At 39.7% G+C, this 20,572-nt stretch overlaps 1 protein-coding gene across 1 annotated transcript in view; it reads left to right on the top strand.

The window, feature by feature from the left end:
* SMOC2 (SPARC related modular calcium binding 2) overlaps positions 1–6,339 on the top strand; it is a 149,643-nt gene extending 143,304 nt beyond the window's left edge. Inside the window, exons 12-13 of the mRNA XM_082481312.1 lie at positions 1,826–1,869; positions 4,670–6,339. Coding sequence (XP_082337438.1) covers positions 1,826–1,869; positions 4,670–4,693 — 68 coding nt within the window. The 3' untranslated portion in view covers positions 4,694–6,339. The remainder of the gene's footprint in view (positions 1–1,825; positions 1,870–4,669) is intronic.
* The last annotated feature ends 14,233 nt before the right edge of the window (positions 6,340–20,572 follow it).

Here is a 20,572-nt window from a genome sequence, read left to right as displayed (position 1 = left end):
AGTAAAACAAAGGTGTCATAGGAAATGAAAAGCAAGTCAAGTGGGAAATGCAGTCAGAAACAAAAGGATTTCCACAAAATTGGTCATATTCAAGCCTAGGAAATACTGCAGAAAGAAGCAATAGCTTTACATTGTACTGATAAAGTAAATTGTCTATGTCTCACAGAAACAGATATCTGAAAACAAATATATCAAACGTAGGATTTTTTTCTGTGGTTTTTGTGGACCTAATCGTAATACCTTGCAATTTTCACTTAGGTGAGGGAGGTGGAAAAACGGTATATGAATGTGGATGACTATTGTTATCTTCATGCTATAAATGTGGAAACTGAAATGTAACACCTTTTTCATTTCCACTACTTGGCAGAGTAGTGTCTTAAAGTGGAGGCCATTATGGTCACTCCGTATGTTAACATCCAGACACTTCCATCCTGCTGCAGCTGGCACTCCTTGGTCTTACTGCGGATGAAATTTGGGTCTGAATTCATTCCTCCAGGACATAAGGAAAGCTATAGCAAGACTCAAACCAAACCCCAGTTTTTCCTGTGCCCATTTTAGTGACTAAAACAAAGATTAGGATTCTCCTGCTTCACATAAGCTGCCTGTTTCAGAAAAGATTGTTGTAAGAGGCATGAAATCATGTGAAGATCACCCACAGATTTAGCTAAAGAAAAAATTGTGTTCACCATAACTGGAGATTTTTAAGACAGCTTCTCAAAAAAAACCAAAACCAAACAGTCAATAATGAGAATATAAATTTTTGGAAGGAAAAGATACCTCAGAACTTTTGCATTGAAAAACTAATGGTATCCGGTTGGAAAAAAATTCTAAACTGAATCGTTTTGTTGCTTCCCTAGAAATACATATTTTTAAAGACAAGTTGTTTTTGTTGGAATATCAGCATTCTATTTTGTTTCTCCCGCTTGATAATTAAAATATCCTTTCTGATAGTCCTTTCACTTGCACGAAGGAAATCAGCCACCACTCCAGTAAAGCTAGAGTTATATTTCTAGGAATAGGTGAGACCCCGTCACCTGAAGTGTGAAAACTGGGATAAGGAGGCTGCTCTGTATCATTCTGTGTGAGTCACAGGTGTCTTGTGAGAATCATTTGAAGCAATATGAAAGCCAGAGCGCTGCACAACATACTTTCTCAGGGGAATGGTAGTTTCTGCAGTATTTTTCAAGGTCCAGTTTCATTCCCCTTTGTCCCAGCGCAGCTTGATTGGCTAACAAACTGACATGGAAAACCAAGAGGGTGAGTTCCTCCCTACCCTCCCAAGTTTGGTTGTGACCTTGAATGGTCCAGCAGGCTCATGTAGTTGTTCTGGGGTTTTTTTTGTGTCCTCATTCAGATCACTGTCTCGGACTTTGCCACTAAGAAACTTAAAAACCAGTAATAATCTTGTCGTTTTATAGATTAAATGTGAACAATGTCTTTGGCTTGTACAGCTGTTCCTGTGCAATGTCATTAAGCAGAGTGAATGCTTTCCAGACAGTCTGCTTGTCCATGCTTCTTTCCCACCAGGGATAATAGGCTATATTTACTACTAAAGATTGAATAAGTTTGAAATGCTCAACATTGACTAGATGCAATCTGTCCCAATGCTGTCATTTGACTTTCATACAACATGATAGAAGCAACACCTGTATTGAGGAAAGAAAAAAAGAGGATGTTTCAATGAAAGATCTGAAACATTTCATCTCATTTATTGAAAGCTTTGCAGTTATCCTGCTCTAAATACCAGAATGAGGGCTTCAGTTCTTCAGGATGCTACGCTTAACTTGCAAACTATATTCATAATGTTTTCTTTTCCCTCCTTTAGCAGCCCCTAAAACCAACACTGAGAGCACTTCATCCAGCAGGCAGGTGAGTACTGAGGAGGGCAAGATCTCCATTCCTGTCTTTCCCAGATGAACTTCTTGGGGTTTTAGGAGTTATCATTGCAGTTTCAAACTGCATTCATCTGCCATCTGCACACTTGCCAGGAAAATGTAGAGCAGCATCCTGATTAACGAATTGTGACTTAAGTTCTAAGGAAAGCTGAATTAGTCAACTGCAGGTGCAGAGTAAATGTGCATAAATTCAAAGCGGATTATGCCTTCATGTGGATGTTCCTACTAAATTGTAATTGGCATCTAGGATAGTGATAATTGGATGAGTGTAATTGAGCTCTCATATGAGTCTTCTGCATTTCTGTATGTCGGCATTCCCATACACTTTTAAATGTGCACTGCTTTATCTTCATTTACCTTTTGCTTTAGCTGAATTCCGTTAACTTCCCTGTGAGTCATACTATAGACACAGATTTTGATTGGAATTACTCTTTGTGAAAAAAGCCATGCATTTCCCATGCCCTATGAAAATCTATACCTTTAACAAACCCCACCAAATTATTGCATGGTGGCTTTAAACACCTTTTAAAATCTTAGCATAGAGAAAAGAGCTGTCACTTTCAAATGCTTTTACTGCCTGAGCAAAATGGTGCTGGAGAGCTAGGATTTGCATCAGTCTGCTAATGTGTGTTAAAACTAAAATTTGTTAGGTCTGCAGAGTGGTTTTGTAGCAAATAAAACGTCAAGTGCCCTGACAACATAATCCGTGATTTGTTTTTGCACCAATTTTCTGCAAAGACTTGATTTTGTTTTCCTGAATAACACCAGTGCATGTCATTCATGGCATTTTGGCTACTCAAAGCATTCAGAACTACAAAAGGCACAAAAGCAGAATTTTTAAATCAAGGAAGGGTACACATTGAAAAGGAGGGATTCAAATGGAAGCTCAGGAAAAAGGTTAAAAAAGGGTTTCTCATTTCTGTGAGTCTATTTTTATAATCATTTTTATGATCCTAAAATTCACTTTTCTGGACAACACAGGCACAGCTTCCCAGCACTTATGCATGAATTTGAAGAAGGACTTGTGAGTCCGCCTTTTATTTGAATGGTCTGGTAAAAGAATCATCTTCGTACCATTCTTGCCTCACTTTTGTATTAGTTAGAAGAATTAAATTATTAATTCCCACAAAAGCATCAGTAAATGATGAATTGCTTTTAAAAACACCCACAGAAACATATTATAAGAACAGCTCAGGTAACCCTGCAGCTGGGAGAATAAGAATTTGGCTAAAAATATCCCCAAGCCATTGTTGTGGTTAATATGTTCCCATCTATCAGAAAGCTATATTAATTTGTTAAAAACTGAACCCAGGGTGAACCTCCCCACAAGCCAAGAGAAATCTTCCTCTCATTGCTGCCAGTCAGTTTGTTACTTGCTTTATCTCTGATTTGTTTGATGTTAGGTTCACACTTCCTAAGGCAAGCTCAACATTGGTTGTGGGTTCTACCAGAGACCTTCTACGTACCTTTGATGGAATATAAAATATTCTCAAAGCTAGAGGGATGTGATAAGTTTCTGTTTGTTTAAACAAATGTTTGTGGTCTCAACTTCTCAAGTTCCCCCCACAAATCACTTATGCTTTAAACAAGGCAGCCTGAAAACAATTATCCTGTCGGAACTCAAAAACATTCAAAGGGGTTATTTTAATTATATAATGGCAATTACTGGCACACGTGCATTACACTTGAAGCATGACAAGCCCTCTCCCCTTTCTTGTGATCTGATCCTGACTTGCAGAATCTGTAATAAAAGTGTCCTATGTTTTTTAATTTTGTCCAATAATTTTCCTGACTCAGCACCAATTATTTTAAAAGCTGTTGCTGACAAATGATAGCATTAAATTAAGGCTGGCTCAGCAAACCATCTGTTGGCAGTTTCATACTCAAACAATACAAGCCTGCAAATGCAGAAGGTGGCTTTCATCACAAAAGTTTTCACTTGAAAGGAAGTTATTGAAAAGCAACTGGGCTGGGTAGGAGCTACTCAAAGGAAACCACCCATCTAAGAAGGAGCGACCAGATTTGCACCACTCAGGAGCTGCGCACTCAAGGGCTTGTTTCCTACTATTGATTGCAGCAGTTCAGTTATATATGTTTATTTGTGCTTAGGCATGTATTCCGGAATGTTTTTTTTTTTTTTTTTTGCATACGCGCTCATCTGTATGTGTACACCCACATGCAAGCTTCCTGAAAGCAAGCAGATATGGATACGTATTCTAAGATGCTAACTGAGCCTCAGCTCTTGCTCTAAAAGAGGTCAAATACAGGATGGGTCTGACAGAGCTGGTGTAGTGGCCAGGCATATTTCCCTCCCTCAGCTTCACCCCGTCCAACAAACATACACATCCGCGCACACACGCTGTCAATGAGACCCAGAGGGTCTTTTGCAGCCTAGCAAACAGTTTACAAGGAAACTATAGATTTTTCAGAAGACTTTGGCCAGCAGCCCGTTCCTTATACATCACATGCCACAGAAAGGTATAGCGCACCAGGGACTTGCCCAGGCAGTTGCTAAAACTGTGTGTTTGACAGGTACAGATTTAAAGAGGCCATAGGTAAGAAATCATAAAGATGTTGCTCATACCCTTGTTTGTAGATGTCCTGAAGGACTACAGGGCAGGGATTTTTTGATTCCCCCTCTATATTTATGCAGAGCTCTTGTTCTGATAGTGGCATGTGGACATTGCTGAAAAATAGACATAAATGTTTATACTTGATTACTTGGAAACATCATTAATAATGCAATTTTTTCCAACTTTCTTTCTTTCTTTCAGCAAGTTTCTAAGAAGCAAGGGTGAACAGCTTACAATCCAAGGCAGATCTCTTTGACATGTGGGAGATTTCCTCACCAAAAGGCAATAAAAACAACTGTAGTATTTGCACTTTGTACTTAAAAATGTAAATTCACTTTGTAGAAATGAAATATTTAAACAGACTCTTTTTTTAATCTGTGAAAATGTAATGGCTAGTTTTGAAAAATTATCACATACAATGTATGTGTATTCTTTTGTTGTCTGAAATATGTAAAACGTGTTGGAGATGTAAAAGTTTGCATTTAAACCATTTTTTAAAAAATAGCTTTTTGGCAAGCAGTAGCATAGAAACCTGATTCAATGTATTTTGGTTTCAATAGTATCCTTTGTTTCTCTTAATCAATACTGTCATTTAAGTAGAGTTATGCTGAAAAGTCTACTGTATTCTCAATTTTGTCCAAGCAATGTTGGATGTTTCAGGTTTGCAGGACTGAGGGAAGTGTGTAAAATGCTGTTTACTTGGTTTTGCAGTTTTTAACTGAACAGGTTTTTAATTGGTGGCAATATTGTATTTCATTTTGGTTTTATTGTTGTTATTATTATGCTTTCCAAAGATCATGCAATGAGAATGCAACCACTAATGGATTCAAAGCAGTTATTCTACAGTTGGGATACTTGTAGAAAAATGTATCCTTTTATCCATTTTTGAGGTGCCTTTCATTATAAGTTTTGGTAGGATTCTTTCCCCTTTTTAACTTCACTTGGCTTATTAATGCAGCAAACCAACAAGGAGTAAGGTGGGTTATAACGTCACCCAGGTCTGCTTCAGCCTGGGCTTAAAAGAATGGTTCTGTGGTCAGTGCAAAGCAGCAGCAGAGTTTATATGGGTCAGAATTGTAAATCTAACTATAAAGAGACAGGAAAGGCTGAACGGATTGTTCAGCCTTTTCTTCCCCTACACCTGGCTGCCCCCATCAACTCTTTGGTTTGCCTCGGGGTCCACTAGAGGTAAAGCTGAACGAATTATGAACAGTTGCCGTCAGGAGGGGCTACTCACACCGCCCCTGCCTGAGGCTTTTTCCTTGCTGTCTGAAAGAAGTTCTCACAAGTTTTCATACCTTTTCTGTCGTTTTTTCCCCCAATGTTTTTGGTTTTTTTTTTTGTTTTTTTTTTTTTTTGTATGTGTGCCTGAGGGGAATAAGAACTTGCGGATGTGAATTTAGAGTAGGGGACCCAAGTAAAAAAGGTTCAGCTCTTGAACAACTGTGAGTTACAAGCAGCTGGGTTGATCGATGCAGTGGTAGACGGACTGCTGGCATCTAGGAGCTGACATGAAAAGGCAGGAATGTTGCGACAAGCAGTGATTTCATTCTGGTTTGTTTAAATTATGTGTGGGATCTGACATGTGAATAGCTAATCGTAATAGCACCCTGGCTTGAGCTTCTACCTGGAAAAGCTTTTTTGCAAATAAAAATGTTTCATTTCAATTTCAACATGTGCTGAAGTGATAGGAAACACTGTGTGCAGTGGAATTGTACTCCAGAAATTGTGTACTCTAAGCATTGACAGAGGGAGGAACCAAGATGCAACTGTGTGTTATCTTGTGTTTTTGTTTTAAAAAGTATTTGTTATTCTTTTATACTGCTAAACTTTGAATTTAATCTTCTTTATTGATTAAAGATCAGTATGTTATCAAACTATGCTGGTGCTTTTTCTTCTGCAACACAGATAGCCATGTTTAGAAGCAGCTACACACAGTGGTGACCAGCACTACGTTGAGTTCACAAGAAACCTCATGACCTCATATTGTGCCCGTCTTCTTTTCTTCCCTTGCCCCTTTGTTGAATTCTCTCCTAAGGTCATTCATGCCTCATTCATACCATTGCTTTCTCAAAATAGTGTTTTTGAGGGCAGATCCTATGTTGCTGCTATCTCTGTATAGCTTCAGCTCGGTGTCTTGCCTTTTCTCAGCAAAGCGCAATGTGGCATAGAGATCACACCTTTTCCCCTCAGTGTGAGTGTGAGCTGCTGGGCAACTTTCAACCTGACTAGAAGCACTGAGGAGAGAGAGGCAAACCCTAAGAATACTCAGAACCTGGTTAGGTGGGCACAGTATGGTTAGTAGCATCATTTTGTAAGAAGCATCTAATTCCATCACTGTGACCTTCAGAGACAATATAAATGTAGGCAACCAAATATTTTGCCACGGCAATGGTTTGAAAGGGCAGCTCATTTAAACTGGGTGGGTGTACGGTAAGGCAAATTTGGACTAGCCACTTGATTATGTAACGAGTAGCCTTAAACACTTATCAAAACACAAATAAATGCTGTAGGCATTCTCTTAGGTATCCAAAGACTTCTACAACATAGTGTCACTTAATGACGCTGCAATGACTGAAACATGAGGTATTTCATCTTTGTACGTATTTCCGTGTCATCACATTTATGGTTCATTACAATTTCCAGCCATTACACCAATGGGCTATGAGCACTATCGAGTTCTCATAGTTCCAGTTAGAGTCCAGATCCCTAACTGGAACACTCTTGACAGCCTGCTAAATTCACCTTGGTTTCCTGTATATCCCATATATCTACAGGATAGTTAAACTTGGACAAATCTTGACCCTTCTAGTTGTAACCCAGCATGGCCTCGATAGCAAAAAAAGAATCCATGTGGATAGGCCCTTAGGCTCACACTAAAGTACCAGTGTTAATTTAATTCCACAGTAATGAATTAGTTCTAGTTTTTATCCTATTCCATGTGCAACAATTTAGTCTCAATTTTAATTCTGTTCTTATTGAAAGTACAACTTATATTCTGCTTCTCATTGACCAATATTTGTTCTAGTTCCAGCTGTTGCTGAACAGATTTATTTAGAGCTTTGATAAAGTTGTAAGTAGAAGACTATTGTGTTTTAAAAATGTGTGTGTGTGTGTTCAATGGTTTGTCCAGCCTGTTGCAACGTCCATTAGTCAACAGGCCACACAGCAAGAAAAGTTCCATATTTTGTCAACACTTTGGATAGCTTCCTCATCTTGTTCCCAGCCCCAGAAGCAGGCCAACTTCATAGTTCCAGTTTTACCAAAATCACTTCATTCTCAGTCTTTGCTCAGTCTAACGAAATGTCTGGCTTTCAGATACTCACTGTGCAGAATGGGGACCTAGGTGATTGCTCAGAATGACATTTTTTCTTGCTAATGTCATTTCAGATAATAAGAGAGCAAAAAAGCATCAGTTCATATGAGTATAAGGCAGAATACTTAAACTAAATAGTCACTGCATAAAAACCAAGGAATAAACTCTACTTTTCTCATTTGGACCAGGCGTTTTCCCTCCATAAGCATCATAAGCCAATGGAGAAAGCAGGCATTCCCAGAACCTTGAAGGACAAACAAAAATATAGATTACGTCATTAAAGGCATTTAAGTGTGTCCAAGATTTGCTAGATTTTAATAATATTTTCCTTTTACAGAAGTAATAAAAGATAGATTAATAGAGGCTAAGAAATCTTCCCTGGCAAAGATAATTTAGTTGTCTCTCTTAAATATTTATGCTGGCATATTATATAACTAGGCTATACAAACTAGTGTGAAGCAGAAAGTGAAAGGTTTATTACTTTTCTTTAGGGTGGCAAGTTGATGTCATTTTGGAGTAATTACTTTGACATTAAATAGTAACCAACTAAGTTTATTGATGTCTGAAACATTGGAATGATTATAGTAAATTACTGATAAAAGCTGTACTCTTTGTCCTATTTAATAGTTTCGGTTCAAGTTTTATAAGTGGAAATATGCTCTTTGTTTAAAAAGCTTAAATAATGCATTTTGATTTTTTCTTTAAATGAAAGCTCATGTGGAAAGCATTCAAACAACACATTTGTCTATAACATCCAATGGGAGGGTGACAGGGAGAGAAGTCTGTTTTTTATCTAGGTTAGCAATAGAAATATATACAATATTTTGCCTTTCCTACCTTAATCTTTCCTATTTTGTCATATACCTTGTTACCTGACCAATGTCACCGCTGGAATACAAAACCTGTTGGAAGGGAAGATAGTGAAATGAGAGTCCATTCTGTGCATGTGAACAATCTTTTCCATAAAATGCAGTCATTTGAAGCATCCTTTCCCTAAAGACTCTCTTTACTCTTGACATCAATTCAGTTCATAGGATTGCTTGCTTCTTATCAAATACAGAATACTTCTTTGCACGGGCACAGAATCCATTCTTGGCTAAATGTGTACTTTATGAAGAATATAACTCGTAGAAGATTAGCAGTCTATGAGATTGTAGGTGGAAAGATGCAATTTTTTATTACACTGCAAATAAAATTTTATCAAAATTTATAAAGCCCACTCAGTACCTGAAGAACATCCATGAAGGTGCCTATATCTGATCTGTTCTAAGCAGTCAATCTGAGGAAAAAAAACACAGTGAATGAAGTTTCCATTGAGAAACATTGTTTTCACTAAACCATGACTGACCGATTTAAAGTGATTGAGCGTTTCCATGAAATTTCACTTTTAAAAGTATTTTTTTTGGTTTAGTGGTTATTTTTATGTCGAAACTTCTTTTTCCTGTATTTAAAAAGCATGAAGTATCAACACTAAAAAGGGGGCATTTTGACACAAATTTTATCCCAAAATTAGCTGTTGTGAAAGATAGCAGCATTCTTGCTCTTCCCTCAACTTTTTTTAAAAAGTCATTTTTGTTTCAAAGAAGTCAGGTTTCCAAACATCAATTAATCATGCTTAATCTGAGTGTCATTTTACAGTCTTTAAGTAACTTGTGGTCCATGTATGAGGCAAAGAAATGCTTCATTTTACTTTAACAGGACTGGAGCTTGATGAATTGATGGATTTAGCACTGTATGCACACAGAGCATGAAGAAAACTGCAATATGGGTAAGGCTATTCATACTAGTTTGTATCTCTGCAGCACAGTTAAAGCGGTGTGAATTAATGCCCTGCAGAAATATATAGGGCACTTTTCCAGCTTGCAAAACAAGCCTGCCATGGGACTGAATGTAAACACCCTCAAACCTAAAATAATATTCTAGCATATCTCTATCTTTTGCCAGTCATTTCACTCAAAGGCTGATGTGTGCCAAACCCCTCTTTGACCGCTACCTGAAGAGCAGCTCTAGCTCTGTTGACATGTAGATCCCCAGGTAGCTTTCCTGAGCCCACAGCTTGGGTTCAGTCTTCTGAGACCCCAAACTGGGATATTTAGAATAACAGAATTATAGAATGGTTTAGGTTGGAAAAGACCTTAAAAATCACCTAGTTCCAACCCCCCTGCCATGGCCAGGCACACCTCCCACTAGACCGGGTTGCTCAAAGCCCAGTCCAACCTGGCCTTGAACACCTCCAGGGATGGGACATCCACAACTTCTCTGGGCAACTTGTTCCAGTGCCTCACCACTCTCATAGTGAAAAATTTCTTCCTAATATCTCATCTAAATCTCCCCTCTTCCAGTTTGAAGACATTCCCCTTTGTCCTATCACTACATGCCCTTGTAAAAAGTCCCTCCTCAGCTTTCTTGTAGGCGTCCTTCAGATACTGGAAGGCTGCTATAAGGTCTTCCTGGAGCCTTCTCTTGTCCAGGCTGATCAACCCCAACTCTCTCAGCCTGTCCTCATAAGAGAGGTGGTCCAGCCCTCTGATCATCTTTGTTACCCTCCTCTGGACTCGCTCCAACAGGTCCTTGTCTTTCCTACGTTGAGGGCTCCAGAGCTGGATGCAATATTCCAGGTAGGGTCTCATGAGAGCAGACTAGAAGGGCAGAATCACTTCCCTCGACCTGCTGGCCCCACTTCTTTTGATGCAGCCCAGGATATGATTGGCATTCTGGGCTGTGAGCGCAAGTGAGACCAAGACCCAGAACAAAGAACACAAGAAAAATCATGATGACAGATACTGTAAGTTACAGGATATTACTCGATAGCTCAGATTTTTTACACTGGTGTGCTGTGATCCACTGAAAACTCCTGCCCTGTATTGTCAATGACAAGCCCTAACTTCTTGCTTCTTAATCCATCAAATCCATACTCAGAGCAATGGAACATCACGCTTTAACCGGCTGGAGTCAATGCAGGTCTCAGCTATGGAGTATTTGAGAAATACTGTGACCCCTCAACAGATTCATGTGCTCTGTTAACTCCCACCTAACAATTCCTCTTTCTGCTCAGCACCATATGATGGAGCAGTGTCTGCACGCATCAGGTCTTTAATGCTCTGCAGATGGGAAGTGTGCTTCTCTCACTCTGAAGTGTATTTCTTTGTGTTGAACACTCAGCATTGAATGAGGAAGCTTGTACTGTAGCCCATCTCTTGCTGTTATCCCAAGAGACTGAATGGTATTGTTGCTGCTTTATATAGGTTTCAAGAAATATTTTGCAAGACAAAACATATGAAGGATGAGGTGCTGAAGCAGAAGAAAAAAAAAAGAATATGCAGTTTGAAAAAGACTAATAAAAAAGAAAGGGAGAGGAGAAGAAAAAAAGCAGAGGAACAGAGAGAGGAGAGGAATGAAAGGAGAATCATGGAGAGACCACAGGGGAACCGAGGAGGGTGGCCAGAGCTCTGTGTTAAAGCCACATGTGGGAGTGAAGGAGGAGCAGACAAAGAGACAGAACAAGTAAGGAAGGAGAGATAGCAGGTAGAAATGGGAGGAGGGGGTAAAAGGGGAGGAATGACTGAGGAAAGAGGAATGGAAACAAGCAAGAATAGAAATGGTAAAGACAGAAAGAAACAGAACTGCCCATAAGACTTCCATGAGGAGGAAAAGTCTGAGGGACCCAGGAGAGAAAAAGAACAGAAGGGGAAAAGGAGACCCCAAATTTACTCTTCCTGGGCACAGCATCTCTCTCAAACAGCATCACTTTCTGACCTGTGCAAGAGGTCCAGCCCGCCTTTGGATTGCTTCCCTGTCCATGCATAAGGTCTGAATTTGGTCCTCTGTATCCCAGTGGCTCCAGTGCTTTGTTCCAAGAGACATTTGTTTTCATGGCCAATCCCAAGGCTTCCTTTAGATCCAGGAAGTCTAAGCAACATTTAATGAAAATGTGAAAGCAGAAACCAACATATTTCTAAATTAAGAGCAGATTTGAGCAGGATGAGGAAATCTGAACCACAACAAAGATAAATTTCCTTTTGTATTTCTTATTCAGTAAAGATGCAAGCAAAGTGTAATTAGATTTTTTTAAAAAAAGTTTTTTATTCATTTGTTGTACCAATAGATCCTCTACAGACTTGACTGATACCCTGCAGTTTAACATTTTCTTTAATCAACACATTGATGGCAAAGGGTTACAACAGAGTGCTGACTTCTCATTCTCTTTTTTTTTTTTTTTTTTTTTTTTTGTGGTTGCCTTTATGCCTCTTGGGGTGGCTAAAAACTAATTATTTAAATATTTCTCAAAATGTTTAATCTTTAATCTAAAGGTTTGTATCTGTGTGTGAGAGAGAAAAAGGCAGAGAAACAGAGTGCATGGAATATGTTCAAGAAGACTTTGGAGCCTAAGGAGAATATCACAGATTCAGACTAAAACTATTTTCAAGGTAACAAATGTTGCAATGACGTGATGACAAGAAGTTTGACTTCACTAGCCTTGAATAGTCATCCAGAAAATGACTTGGAAAATAGAAATGCCTCATGCTTCAGATTTTCAGTGGTGCAGTTGAGAAGGTAAAAGAAGTTCATCACATGCTGACCTAATGCAAATAGCGAACTGACATAGCCTGGGACAGATATCAGGACAGGCTGGGAGGTGGCTTCACCTTGGCACAGCTGGGAGAGAGGGAGAGGGACAGCTACATGCCCACAAGCACCTTGGAGGAGGATGGGGGAGAAGGACCAGGTACAGAGGAGGAGGCCGACCCTGAGGGTTCCCAGCCAACCTGTCTTGCAACGGGTGCCTCCTGCACCGTTTAAAGCCCAGAGACTTTTAACTCTCCAGAGCCCACATCCTGACAGTAAGCAGCATAGACAGTCCATATTGTGGTTCTCAGGACAGTTTCTCCCTGGAAGGCTTTCACATTAAGCCAGGCGGTACAGCTATAAAATGCAAGAAAATGACAACTGGCACAGATTTACTGGCTGCTTGCAGTATACACACAGAAGGGGCGGGGATGTGTGCGTGTGTGAAAGAAAGATTGTTTTAAACTCTGGAGCCTCTGCTCTGTTTTACCTTTTTAAAATAGAAAGAAAAGTCCATTATCTCCTGAAATATATGACATGCAGCTTCCCAGGGCTCAGCATCCTCTTCATAGTGAGAAACGGGGATCACAGCACCAGTATGATCCAGACCTCTCTGTGAAGGAGGGTCCAAATGCCGTGGCAGTTTAATGAGAAGCACTGACCACTGCTTTTAACTAGAAGCTAAACACATAAATGAATACTGGAGCATAGAGAATCAATCATTACATATCCTGCCTCCCCCCCCTCTTTTTTTCCTTTTAATTTTCAACATCTCTTTTGATGGATTTTGCTTAAGACATTGGTCGTTATGGTCTGAGCCATAGAAATGAAACAGTAAGTTTCAGAGATATTTTCCCTTATAGGTCTTGCTTTAGTTTGTATTGTTAGTATATAGGCTTTGTCACACGGGAGAAGCCATTAATGGGTACTTTAGCAGCCTTGGTTAATGGCAACTGTTAGTATATCTTTAATTTTATTATTTTATCTCGGTGGTGTTTTTTCCTGTGGGCTTGAAACAGTCTTTCACCCTGTGAAACACCACACTTGTACTAATCGCTCTCTCTAATGAATAGTGTTGCCAATCTTCTGGAAAAGAGAAAACAGTTGAAAGACACCTAACAGGACATCTCCTGCAGCATGAGTATATTAGTGACAGTGCTTTGCTGATGGTATTTTCACATTTTGTTCTTCATGCATTTAGATACTATTTAGCTTCCATCATAATTCTATTAATTAAACAAACAAACAAACAAACAAAACGAAAATGTCCATTTATTTTAGGAAAAGCAAAATTAATTCCTGCCAGGGAAAGTTTATTAATGTTTATCATCTTTTACACACATTTCCATGAGCAAAATTCAGGTCATGCTGATATACTACTTGGTTCTGTCTAGCTGCAGGATTTCACAAAAGAGTTTCCCATTGCCTGAGTGTCAGCCATAAACGTAAGGGAGTTGACTATTTTCATCCTAAGCCCCATGTGGTTGTAGTATATCACAAAATGAGATAATTGGATGTGGCTGACAGCCTTTGTTTCAAAGATAGCAAGGAGTGGAATACAAATGATCCAGGTGGAAGTGCAAAGGCAAAACTACATGTGGAAACTTGTAAAATGCCTTCTTGTGCTATTCTTAAGCTTGCCTTCTGGTGAACTTTCAACTCAGTTTTTTAAGAACAACATTTAAGAGATAGTGAAGTATGTTACATTTGCTATAGGAAAATGCATACAGATGTTTCTGCATATAAAGATAATGCCCTCTGCCTAATATCCTTTGTGAATTGCTTCCAATAAACACTCAGTGTTGTGGTTAACAGCGAACCCTATGTTTATTCAGACAACCTAACACACAGGCAGATTTCTGTTCCCACATAAAGACCCCTACCTTTCTCTAAAATGCTGTGCAGACCAGCTGTGCTCTGGTTCCCTGGGAACATTACGCCAGTGTTCAAGACCATTGCCTGAGACTCTAACGAGCGCAGTGTGGATTTAAAAGAGTAAGCCAGGCTTGAAAGGGGAATGGAAGCATCACTTTATCACGTCTTGTTCCTGTGAGAGTCAAAATACAAATGCTTTCACGGGTAGTGAGCTCAGGGGATCTGAAATACGAGTATGCCCAGTTTCCAGGCACCAGGGGCTGCCAGCGCAACGGGTGCAGGCTGTAAGCTAACCTGTTTGCAAAGCGCTGCTGCCATTTCCCCTTCCACCTCGGCATACAGTGCGGCGAGTGTGTTACTCTGTGATGCTCCCTTCACTGTGGAGTTACTCCTTATGCTCTTTGCCTTAAAAACCTGTCAGGAGGGTGCTGCTGGATGGGCTAAATGCACATCTGGTTAGCTGCCAGGTTTAAAAGTGGTGCTTGGGCCCATTTCAAAGCAGGGCCCCAGCGCCGTCGCTTCAGATCATGGCTTTGTAGGCTCAGACACTGAGCGAGACTGTGGACAAGCCCCAGCATGAGCCATCCCTACAGACGGTGCCAGGCTCAGAGCAGCCTTTCCATCGGTCTTAATAAGTGTGGGCATGAACAAACAGATGAAACAGATGGGACCTACTCGGTATTGCAGAGGTGCGCAAGGACTGGCTTCCGTGAGCAGGGAGGAGAAATGGTGGTTTGCCAGCATGAAGTTAGGGCAACCATTAGTTCGACTTCAATTCACACTAAGACCTCAGCAAGGGCATAGTTGGCCCTAGATACAAAGGAATGTATCTGTGCTTATTGGCTGACTTTCTGAGTAACGAGGAGTATGTGAATCCAAGATAGGGATTTCAAGAACAAGGCAAAGCTGGTTTTATGGACCAGATACATTTTTTTAAGTTTAATTTCATATTTTCTCATGGGTGAAGCTAGAATCTAATGTGTGTCCAGACATCTGTACTGATGTAATGGTTTAGGCCATCATCAGAAGGAAAAAATGTTGATCCATGCATTGTGAGAAGTCAGCCAATTGTAGGTTTTAGAGTGAAGGTCTTAAGAAAGTTGAGTTAGGAGCAAGTGCATAATCTAAAATTGAAGGGTCAAACAGAAAATTAGGTTTATTCACTGTTTCTAATAGTGGCTAAAATCTGTCCTGCTGAATAGAACAACAGAAGTTATATGCAGTGCTTATATCTTAGTCTAGTTGAGTTTCACCATCCTTGTACAAGTCTTCTGAGAACCTGTTTCCAGTAACAGAACAAGGTTGGCAGCGCAGGCTATGCAGACATCTGTTTCTAGGAGCATGGCAAATCTGCAGTTTGCATCACAAACTGGGTTGCACATGTTCTAGAAAGCCTTGGGCACTGATTCTGAAGAAAAAAAAAAAAGGGGGGGGGGTGTTTTATAACGGTTTTCAGCTTTAATTTAGTTAGTTACTCAGAAAACATTTTCATACTGAAATTCTCAGCAAAAGTCGAGAGACTGAAGGCTTGCCATAAAGCTTTTTGACTGTGAAGAGTTGTGGTGAAGTTTGTGGTGAATAGCAAACTTGCCCCAAAAAACTATGCACAAGTTCTGGTTAGGTTTGACAAAGAGCGTTGGCCACCAGAAGGCAGAAAAGATATTTCCAGAAAAGAAAAGATCATTAACTTCTGTCTCAACTGACTTGAAGCAAGTTTTGTTTGTTTGTCTGCCTGACAAGCACATAACTTACATGGGAGATTGGTGCTTGGTTATATTTTCCTCTTGTGGTCTGGGAACAACTAGAATACAAGATGTATAGCAGCACGTTGTAGGTCATGAACAGGGGTGAAACCTGAGATGTTGTGCAAAACACTAGAAATTATTTCAAACAGGGTTACGAGTATAAGCAACACATGGAAAAAGATAAGTGATGTAGAGACATTGCAGTGAAAATGCATTTTCTTTGAAGGTTTAGAAGTTACGCCTTCCAGTTCTGTTGCTCTGGGCAACAGACTGACACCCTCAGTGCTAATCTATTGTCCTCCTAATTTAAGGCTATAATTTCCATTTGTACAGAAACTCTCACCTACTACTAGGGGCACCAAGCAAGGGACATAGTATAGTTAAGTCCGATACTTCCAACGCTACACAGAGGATACACTAGGTTGGAGTCTAATGTCCTTGTGCCAGCAGGTGTGAAAGCATGTTGTACTTTTGTGACTTTATAGTAAGCAATTCCATCCGCTTCACCAGGTTGGTAGCTCAGGTATGCATTCAGGGAGTACCATTTGCCATAGAAAAATAGTGAATGAAATTTAATTTCATTGTAATATTCTTAGGGCAAATGCTATTTTTTGATAATGCTTTTATGTGGATATTTTTGAAGTTTCTTTGTTAGATCTACATCAGTTTCTTTTCCATTTGTCTCAGCTTGTCTTCTCTTTCAGGAGTTAACTGTCCCATTAATTTGCTAATGCAGGGAACAGGACAACAAACTAAAATATTAGATTCTAACCTTTTTCAGTTTGTAAATCTATTTTTTTTCAAAGGAGGTGCTTTCTCTGGTTGAGTCTATACAAGGTACTGACAGCAGATCTTTCTTGACTCTGTTTCATGGATTTCTTAGAAACAGTCCATGGACCATGAGTAGCTGCAGTTCACTGAGACTACCACCATAGACAGAGAATACTGGTAGTATGGATAATACTAGTCATGAATCCACTACAACTCATTTTCATCTGCTAATGCTTATTCTTGCACCTTGGAAAAGAATCAGTTCTGCCATGTGGTCTATTTGAAAATCTGATTTCTCCCTGTTTGCAAATTAACTGATGCTGCAGCCTGGTAAATTTGCTGTTCTGTGTTTTGCTATCTGTAGCAGTGCTGCTGATAGCCTAGATTACAGTGTGCTTGTATGTCATTTTGAATCTATCTCGGGTCACATGTAATGAAATAAAGAATTACTCAGAGCTCTAGAGACCAACCACTTAATCAAATAACATCACTGCAGATCCCAAACACAGAGATGTGCAAAGCAAACATCGCCAGGTTCCTCTGTATTTCTTCATATTTGCTGAAAGTTTGTCATAGCCAAATGTTTAGGTAGTAATTATATAGTCAGGATGTGGGGAAGACTTTCCATATGCTTGTGTGGGGACACAATTTCACTTCTTAAATCAAGGTTGTTGTATCCCTGAAGATATTCACTGACTCAGCCAGAATGCGGAGCCTGGAGCAGTAGTGACTGAGCAAGGGTCTATGTAGATCCCTGTGGCAGGAAGTCAGACTGTGGGTTATGCGGTTCTTCTTGGCTTTCACAGTTTGTGAATTTCAAAATAGATGTGTAATACAGAGGAAGAAAGGTAAAGTACCTTTAATGCCACTCATTTAAAATGAACTCCTCAACATAACTTTTAATTAGAGGTGAGATTAACTTGTAGGACTTGGATCTGCCAAACTTTACTGATGTTTGTTTTCCAGGGGGGAATGTTGGCTCCAGCATTTAGTTTCAGGCATGCTACTTTGTATTTCAAGTTTGTTTCATCCCCTCTTTAAAGCAAATAAAGATTAAAAGTTTGCAGAATATTGTGCTATTTGGTTGTTACCAAAGCCCAATGGCACTTTTTTTCTTGTTAGCTGAAAGCTAGAAGTGGGAAAAACAAATAGTAGCCATTCTTGTTTCGACCCATACTGTAAATCTTAGGTTTGCTTCTCATTTTATCTGCCTTTGTGCAATGAGGTGTAACTATGTTGGGATGAAAGCTTTGAGAGACTGGCTTGCGACCCACTGACTGACAGAGGTGGAGTTGGCCAAAGAAACTTCCCTTGTTCCCCTGCTGCCTCCCGGTAAGCAGCCAAAGTTGCCCTGGACCCTGTTGAGAGCTACGCATCACTGCAGCTCAGCAAACCAAACAGAAATTCACAGAAGCCCTTGCTAAGTGAGACACTGAGAAGGGCTTGCAGACTTAAACAGTCAAGATCCTGCATCTGGACTCACCCACGTGTGGCCAGCTGGGAATCTTACCCCACATCTTATATTAACTTGTTTATGCATTTCCCAGGAATGCAAAGAGGTCCTGACATTTGAAGGAGAAGTTTAAACAAGTTTCATGAAGCTAATTATGTAAATAAACATAGAACCAGGTAAGTCCTGGAAAGAGACATAAAAAAAACCCCAGTATTTCTATGAGCAGTGGATAGGGCCTGATTTCTGATAGCTTGACATGTGTGATTGAATTTCCTCATATCTAATAAGATATAACTTTAAAGAGACTTGCGGAAACAGTATCTTGAAGATCCTCACTCTTTTTCCCTGAAATTGTCTGAGGAGTTAAAAATATATTAGGAATACATAGAAACTCATCACACTTGCTTAGGAAACCTGGCTAACAATTCACAGGAAGGAACAAAAATTTTCAAGCTTAGACACCTTAAAACAACTATCTAAAGACATGCTGTGATGCTTAGGTTTTCTAGCCATTTCTACAAAAGACATGATTGAGTACTCTTCAAAAAAATCAGGTCTCTTCTTGTGGTGCCTAGCACCACAAATATGAATTCTTTGTCCCAAAGCATAACATGCATTCAGTCATTGATTTTATAGCAAAATATCAAAGCTCAGCTAGCCAGAGAGTGCTGATAATAGCATCTTTCAAATCTTTCCTCCAGATGAAGCATCTGTCCCCCCGCTGCTGTCCCAGTGTCTATAAAATGCACTACCACGAGCTCACAAAGGATTTTTATTGTGTAAAATGAAACCAGAAGTCTGCTGTGGTTTAGGTTATTGTTTCATTTATTAATATTAAGCATAATTTCCCAAACAGGGCTATTAAATGAAAGCTGGCTTGTGCACTGTATCTGAGCTTACAGTTGTGAGTGTGGTAGGGGGATAGTAACACAGCAGTTCTTCAGAATTCAGTCTGTATTCAAGCTGCTTAGGATTTTATTATTTTTAAAACATCAGAATTGCAGAGGTGTTTGTAACGATTACATAGCAACTCTGGAAGAAATATGTTCTAAAGAAAAACTGTCTTGGTCCTTGGCTAGGAGCGTTCATATACTGTGTGTACATCTTTTTCCTAACCAACATTAACATACAATAGCTTATCTTTCAACTGAAAAAGAAGAATCAAAGAGTTTCTTTTCTGTTCTCTTTTCTGTCCCCATCCCCTGACATAGGATGATTGTTTTAGGTTAGTAAAGCATTCCTTCCTGGCTTTGTTCTATGCAACTGCAAACTTATTGCACAGTTATTTCAGAGCCTTCATGTTTCTTTTTGTTTTTTTTTTTTTTCCACCCTTAAAAACAGAGAAACTGTCACTAGTATGTGTTTCTGTGGTGTTAAAACACCAAGGATTGGTGTGTCCTAGCTGTGTACTTTCCACATGCATCACTTGAAGGGACATCCTTATATCCAGCTGCTTGATGGAATATCCCGTTCCCATTCTCATCCCATGCCAGCAGCCAGGCCATGGCATGGGTCTTCCCTTGGAGAGGCTTTAGCCATCTCAGCAGCATTATGTTATGAATGTCATACTGTGAAAAATTACACGAGGAGCATGAGATACCTAACTTTCATGGAGCCAAATCTTCTGTTCACATCTACAAAGTTATGCTGTGCTACACCCAGGAGAGTCAGAATGATTCTCTGTCTGAGACTTAAGAATTTCAAGACTGACAGGAGGTAAATGAACAACTTCGATCTTCTTGTGAGAATCCATAATGAGGACTTAAATGTATCTCTACCACCTGGCCCTGTAGAGAACTGAGTTTCAGCTTGTGCACTACGTGCTTTAATCTTGTGCTAATTGTCTTGCTCAGTAGAGAAAAGATTTATCACTGGTTTCAGTGGGAGTGAGATCTAGCTTATAATTCTGCCTGCGTTAATTATGAAATGAACTCATCAGGGAGTTGGCTGGATGTGGCGTTTTTGTACTTCACCTACAGCACCTCACAAGCAGCTTCCACGTTTACTTCCAGTACGTTAATCTATAAACAGTTCCAGACAACAATCTCTTCCCACATCTTCTTAGGCTAGTGGAAATGACCATTTTCCTACTATCACACAGACCTGAAAAGTCAACGAGCTATACACTATAACAGCATTTCCAGGACACCGCTGCCACAGTTACCTTTTCTAGTAGCTGACAAGATGTTTGTCAAACCAGAATAAAGAGAATCTGCTCAGCTAAGTTCTACGAAACATTAACCCAATACGGATATAGTTTTCTTTAAAGGTACTAAGGCAGTGAGATGAGAAATTTTTTCACTTGATCTGTTGTCTTCTACCCACTGGAAAGCAGCAGAACTCAGCTATTCAGCTAAGCCTTTCCATGATTTATATCC

Source organism: Vanellus vanellus (assembly GCF_965231255.1).
Source record: "Vanellus vanellus genome assembly, chromosome: 3".
Classification (NCBI taxonomy): Eukaryota; Metazoa; Chordata; class Aves; order Charadriiformes; family Charadriidae; genus Vanellus; species Vanellus vanellus.
This window is presented reverse-complemented; position numbering and strand designations above follow the sequence as displayed.